This window comes from Silene latifolia, chromosome X (genome assembly GCF_048544455.1).
Source record: "Silene latifolia isolate original U9 population chromosome X, ASM4854445v1, whole genome shotgun sequence".
Taxonomy (NCBI): Eukaryota; Viridiplantae; Streptophyta; class Magnoliopsida; order Caryophyllales; family Caryophyllaceae; genus Silene; species Silene latifolia.
Window position 1 is genome coordinate 268,624,335 of NC_133537.1, and position 7,626 is coordinate 268,631,960.

The 7,626-nt window shown below is 36.7% G+C and overlaps 1 protein-coding gene across 1 annotated transcript; it reads left to right on the forward strand.

Moving 5' to 3' along the window:
- Window positions 1–2,700: 2,700 nt before the first annotated feature.
- LOC141620083 (putative carboxylesterase 13) lies at window positions 2,701–3,630 on the forward strand. The gene has a single exon (XM_074437046.1). It carries the CDS (start codon window positions 2,701–2,703, stop codon window positions 3,628–3,630), a length of 930 nt encoding a protein of 309 aa, XP_074293147.1.
- Window positions 3,631–7,626: the final 3,996 nt, after the last annotated feature.

Sequence of the window (7,626 nt, forward strand, 5' to 3'; positions counted from 1 at the left end):
TGTTGTTTAACAACCGTTGTCAATATCATCCATACTATAAACCACACAAACACAGACCTTTCTGACCACAAAACACATACATAACCTAACACAAACACAAACACAGACAAACACAAACACAAACACAAACACAAACACAAACACAACAAACACACTTTCTCATCGTCTCTTTCTCTCTTTCTCTCTTTCTCATCGTCGCTTTATCATCTCGCCGTCACTGTTGGTTTCATCGTCTCTTACTTTCTCTAATTATCAGGTAAATCTCGCCGTCACTGTTGGTTTCATCGTCTTTCATCGTCATTGTTTTCTTTTTTTAATTATTTCATTTAATTTGCATGTATATATGATGGGTTTTTATCGATCATTATTATGTTATTATTCACTTAATTAGCTCGTAAAACAAATTAAATAAAATAAAACAAAGAAGAAGCAAGATGATAGAGAGGAATGCATGATAAACTTAATTAATAATTCATTAATATATATATATATATATATATATATATATATATATATATATACATAAATTAAAAAAAGAATTACATTTCTAAAAATGCAAATCTTATATTTTCATAGAGAGTCTTATTCTCTTCTATGATATCCCTCCTCTCCTCCTTAGCTATTTGGAGGTTTCGTTCAAATGATTGCTATATCGTCATATAGCCGCAACAATCGCCGCTTTCCGTCAAGCCATTTCTTTTGGCGTCCTTGAGTGCGGCTTGAGCATCCACAAGATAGCTCCTAAAACTGTCCTCGATGTGGAGCAACCGGCGGATGAAGCTGTTGTTGTGCTCGGTCATAGTAAGAGTTTTAAGGATGTAATCGTTCATTTTGTTGATGAACTTTGGAGTTGTTAGTTTGAAAGATTAATTAGGAGTTGGAGATTGTTTTAGCAGTTAGGGTTTGAAGATAGTGAGATAATGGAATGGTGGTTGAGATAATGTATGTATTTATACTAAGTAATGTGTCCTTTGAGTTGTTTTTTAATTAATATAATATATGCATGTTTAGGAAGTTGTGCCATAATCATCATATCTCCCTGCTTCAAATCTAATGTAAACCCTTCTCATTCCATATATTGTCCATTCATATGCACAGTACAGGAGGGATGGCAGTAATAATGCATGCATCGGAATTATAACGAGCCCCGTAATTATGCATGCATCTAGTAATATTTAATTTATTTATTTTTTATTTTGTAAAAACAAACAACAACGGTTATGTAGAAACAACCCGTTGTCTTTAGTTATAACAACGGTTCTTTGTAAAGTAACCGTTGTTATAACTTTCCCACCAAAATTGAGTCACACTTTCCACAACGGGTTTTTATACTTAAAACCGTTGTTAATAGTTTTAACAACGGGTTCCTTAAGAAAACCAACCGTTGTTAAAACCTTTTACAACGGACGCTTTAACAACGTCCGCTTTTTTATATAACAATGGTTTTTAACCGTTGTTATAGCCTGTATCTGTAGTAGTGATAATGTGTTGGTGGTGATTTGTGATTGTTGATTGTTATCATACGAGTATTGTGACGGTTGTTGGTTTTGATTGCTGTTTAGTAGTTGTGATTGATTGTATCTGTCTGTGTTCTTCGGGGTGCGTCCCTGGCTGAGTGGAGTCACTTGCGGCAGTGGTTTCACGCCCATTATTCGCCTTCTGTGGAACCCGCCACAGAAGGGATGTGCACATTAATGGATTTGGGTTTATCGCTCGACGGAGATGAGCGGGGCTTAGGTGGGAACGGCTGCGGTCCCCCACTGGCGGCGAGGAGTAACCTGTTGTGATGGGTACTCTGGCACGGCTACACACTGTAGTGTGTATTCAGTGTTGTGGAGTTGGTGATGGAGTTCGGAGTACATCTGTGACGATTGAGCTGTGTTGTTTGTTGTACTGTTGAGTAATATAAATTGTGTGATTAGTACTGACCCCGTTTATTGTTTTAAAAACTGTGGTGATCCATTCGGGGATGGTGAGCAGTTGTTGAGCAGGTATGAGTTGAGATACATGGGCTAGCTGGGATGTGTCACCTTCAGATGATAGAGTCTTCCTCTGTAGCTTTAGTAGTTTGTCAGACATTTTTATTTAGTTGATGAGATAGTTGTTTTGAGAACATGTAACCCGTATTTTGGGCATTTGGTTTTGGATTGTATTCTTTCACTAAACTTATACTATTTAAATGTTGTTTCGTTATTGTCTTATGATTATCATTGCCTCGGGGAACCGATGTGATAACAGCTTTATACCTGAGTGGTCCTGGTAAGGCATTTGGAGTATGGGGGTGTTACAGTTTTTGGGGGTTTTCTTTTAAGCGGTGGGATTTTTGGAAGAAGGTTTTACTGTTGCCCGTCGGCTCAGTCAATGCAGCCGTTTTGAGTATTAAATATTCAGATACGAAGTTAATAACTAAAAACTTACCCCCTTTATGGTTAGCTCCAAGATCCGCCTTAGTGTAGACGCAAAACACGATATTATATGACTGACTTTATAATAGGTCTCATTCCACCCCCTGAAAGACTCCCATTTTACCTTTAGAAAGACTTGCGAGTTGACTTAATATTTTTAGGAGTAATAATATAGACCTTCCCATGTGCTATATTGCCTATATAAACGATCAATTCTATGACCCTCTCAAACCACAAAGGCACAAACTATCAATTTCTCTAATTATCCTTAAAATAACCACTCTCGGCAATTAAAATGGAGGCCCAACCCTCAACCGAAATACTCCATGATTTCTCCCCTCGCATTCTAATTTACAAAGATGGCCGAGTTGAGAGACTTCGCAAAGATGTCATTGTCCCTCCTTCATACGACACAACCAACCGCGTCCATTCTAAAGACGTTAAAATTTCTCCGGGAGCGTCGGCCCGGATTTATTGGCCCGACGACATCCCGGAAAATACCAGATTGCCCATCCTCATTTACTTTCATGGTGGGGCCTACTGCCAATACTCTGCTTTTTCAAGTATGTACCACACCTTCCTCAACACCCTAGTGAATGAGGCTCGCGTGATCGCGGTCTCAGCTGACTACAGGCTAGCCCCAGAATCCCCTATCCCCGCGTGTTATGATGACACGTGGGACATAACCAAATGGGTCATTTCCCATTCAGCTGGGTCAGGACCCGACCCGTGGATCAGCCAGTGGGCTGATATGAGTCGGGTCTTTTTAGCTGGGGACAGCGGAGGAGCCAACATGTCTCATAACATGTTGGCTCAAGCTGGACGGGCCGGGCTACTAAGCAGCCCGGCCAGAAAAGTTGAGGGTGTTGTACTAGTCCACCCATTTTTCGCCCACGGAGAACTCGAAGAAATAGTTGACTTCCTGTCTGAGCGAAAGATGGGAGTGTTAGACCCGAGATTCAACCCGATGACCGACCCGGCTCGGATGAGGAAGGAGGTGGTGTGCGAAAGGATGCTGGTGTGTGTGGATAAAGATGATATTATTAGGGAAAGAGGGATTCTTTATTACAAGGCATTGAAGGAGACTGGTTGGGAAGGTGAAGTTGAGCTATTGGAGACTAATGGAGGTGGCCATGTTTTCCATTTGTGGGACCCTACACTTGAAAAGGCGCATGAATTCGTCAAAGTCATTGCCTCTTTCATTAATAAAAATGGCGTTAATTGATTACTAAATGTACTGCTTGAATTAATAAATGTGGTTACTGCAAATGTTTGCATGTAATTGTTTCAACACAAAATCTATTGAAGACGGCACGTATTCGTCACTTTGGAGCGTCACTTTGGAGTGACGGATATCATTTTCTCTCACAAATAACCCAAATAGAGGAGAAAGGGAAGCACATGGGGGTGCCCCCACCTTGTCCTCCCTATCCATTTTATGAATGTCATTACCCGTCACTTGCTCGAGTTTGAAGCTCTTATTGCCATTGCACTATATTTTTTTTTCTAAAACTGCCATTATGAAAATTTATTTTCTATAATTGCTCCTCTATAATGTAATTAACTTCTTTGATTGTCATTTAATAACCTGTTACCTACTTAGCATGTAAACAAAATCTAACCTTCATAATTAAATAATAATATTAAAAAAAAAAAACTCCTAAGAAAAATCCCACTATGACATACATGCCCTGCGAAAAACCTCTTTGTATATTTTTAATCAACTGATTTCACCCCTGCGTTAATCCTCTTTGCAATTCTTGAATCAATTGATTTTGGCCAATGTACACCTACCATTTCTTCTCTTATAATTGTATTCTTCTTTAGTTTTGTATAAAATTTTAGATCGAATGGTTGAAATAATTTTTTTGCCTCCATTATGGGGGATATTTTGTCTTTATGAGGAATCCAAATTTTATTTATGTAGGGGGAGAAGTAGTTGATTTAACCATTCCTTTTAATTATGTAAGCATTATTGAAAATATTACTAATTTATTTAAATCAAAAGGATAAGAAAATCAAGACGGAAGTAGAGTAGGGGCATGCGGGCATTAGGCATGGCATTTTCCTTGCTCGCAAATTATAGAGTAACACGATCTCTCAGCATAAGACGCTCTATTTACTAAAAAGAACATCCTTTTATTGTTAATAAATGAGGTATATATATTTTTACATAATCGCACCATTTTAGGATGTGAGACCGTCGCAAGCAATGATAACTATTCCTTGCTCAAATTTGCCACAAGTTTCAAGAGGAGTCCCAAAACGTACAAATTTGATGGAAGATATGTACTGGTTGAATGCACTTTGCAGGGGAGTTTGGGTTGAGTGCGAAAATCTTGTGTCCCTGCTATAGCTTTGGATAACTTTAAGCTTCCAAGTTCTTAATGTTTAGATGCTATAGCTTTGGATAACTTTAAGCTTCCAAGTTCTTAGGCATCGTTTGGTTGCCGCTAGAAATGTGGGGGAATTCGAAAATCCCATGAATTAGAAAAAATGAAGATGTTTGGTTACCCAAAATCCCATGATTTTATTTTTCCTAGGAATTGCAAATTCCTCCATAATGGAGGAGTTTGATTACCTAGGTCCCCCTAGGTAGTTTGAAATTCCTATGTCCATTCAATTCCTACATGTCAACCAAACGTCTTTTTAGTAATTCACATGAATTACCTAATTCACGTGTTTTTGAAATTAACGGGAGATTAATTCCGCCATGACAACCAAACAACACCTTAATGTTTAGATGGTACTAAATAGAGAGATTTCACTAAATAAATAAAATCTAAAGACTAATGTTAGGTAACCTGCTATCATAGGTAAAGTAAATTGGAGATTGGCAATTAAGAAGACAATGAATATTTTAAAGTGGCACTAATAGAAAAAAGTTTTCTACAATGGCAATATTAGAAAAAAAAGAAGTTCTACGATGGCAATGAAAGTATTTAACTCTCACTTGCTCCGACCCGTCTTTAGCAAGACTAACTGTTGTTTTAATAGTAAATTTGTTTTTGTATTTAGTTATTTACGATCTAATGCATGTATTTCTTCACTGCCCTCTCGTTTCTATGCTAATAAAGTAAAAACTAGCTTTATTAAGTGGCGGAGCCAGGATTTGAATTTAGGGGACGGAAAATTTTAGAAGGAGCGAACGACTAATTTTATAAGTCAACTCGAAAAAATTTCGAAAAATTTAAATAAAAACTTCAAAAATTTCATCCGTTACGGGACGACCGCAACTGCTAGTCCGGTAGTCCTAGTTCCACCGCTGGCTTTGTTGTTCTTACTATCAATTTCTTTTTTTTTTAATAATATTTTAAAATATTTTCAACGTGGAGTATTCGAAGTTGCCAAGTTCAATGTTCGGTTGCTCAACGACTTGTCCATGTATGGTCAATAATGCGTATTTGAAGATTAGTTCTCTTTTCTTAATTTTTTTCTTAGAAAATTGTCATCCGAACTAGGATTACACACCAGTCCAAACCGGATCGAAACCAGACTAAAACAAGTTTTGACCAGAATCGGAATAAAAAAAATTGGTTGATTTGAGACTGGATTGGAATTAGAAATTCCAGCCCAAGACCAGATCCCACCAGTTGGACCGAAATTTGTCCGTACTCACCTTAGTCACCTACTTACAGTAACTTTATTGTAGGAAAATAAGGACATAACTTATGCGGAAGCGATCGGATCGTTGTGTTCGCTAACTGCCATTATCATGTTTCGTACCTCTGGCGGCTACTAGAGCCGTTGAATGCGTCTACATCCCAAATCTCAAGTTCCATACTGATGGTCGACTTAGAACTGTCAAAACTCGACCCGGTCCGAAAATCTGACCCGCCTGACCCGTTTTTTTAGGGCTACAACCCGGTGTTTTCGACCCGCGAACGAACCCAAAATGACCCGTTATTTTAGGGTCGAGACCCGACCCGAACGGGTCAACTCGTTGGTTCAAAGGTAAATCAAGAATTTTATTAAAATATTAATATTTATATATTATATTTTAAAAAATAGTTAAAAATTATTATTTTTTATTAATTAGAATTACAAACACAACTAAAAAATCAATTTTATATCTTTTATAATATTTAATAATAAAATAATTATTAAAAAAAAACTCTGTTTTAATAATTATGTCAATATAATTAATATAAATTACGTTGAATATGATTAAAATATTAATTTTAAATATGTTTTAGTTTTTTAAAAAATATTCTTTGAAGTAAAAAAATTGTTTGAAAAAGACGTTAAAAATTATTTCTTGACCCGTATTCTGACCCTAACCCGACCCGTATCTGACCCGATTCGTATTCGACCCGACCCGACCTGAATTCTGACTCGACCCTACTCGCCCGACCCGTTTGACAGGTTTAGGTGGACTCCATAAGAGAATACTAGTATACTAATTGGTGTTCGGCTACGCCCGGGCTGTTGGAGTATGTGTCCTCAACAATAGTGCGATCACATGTTTAAATCTCAAATTAAGAATACGTAAGGGATGACTCATTTATATAGTCAACTGATCAACATTAATCGGTAACGATTGGCTTGCTAGAGTTTGACATTATTGTCGTGGGACGGTGGTGGTCAGTTGATCCCTTAAGGTCACACCTAAAGGATGATGCCCTTATCAGTAAAGTTGGTTAATTATATGACGATACAAGTTAATCAATTCCTTAAAATTGAACAATTCATTTGTGAGAGAGAATATTTATATCTTATTGTAATGGGGTTAAATAAGATTTATTTTAGTAATTGAAATACTTTATTACTAAAATTGATTATTGTTTGTGAAATAATTGAGTTAAGAATGAATGGTTAATTATAATTACAAGGTGTTGTGGATTATAATTATATGATCCATTTTATTTATGTGATCAAGTATCACTAGTCAATTTGTTATATGTAATTTAATTAATTTATAAAATGATATTTATTTGATAAATATGCATTAAATTAATTAATGACATGTAGCATACTACATGTGACATATTGTGTGACAAATGACAAATTGACAAAATAAAATAGTGGTCCATTTTATAGGTAGACCGAAATGGAGGGAGGAGTAGTGGATTGTGGTTGTTTTATTTTATGTGATAAAATAGAATAATGATACCTAGTCTAACTAGTCTAAAACCTACTATGTCTTGTGAAGAACAAAAGGAAAAAGGGAAGGACCTTATATTGGTCCTTCACCCCTCCAAAACCGGCACACCCACACACA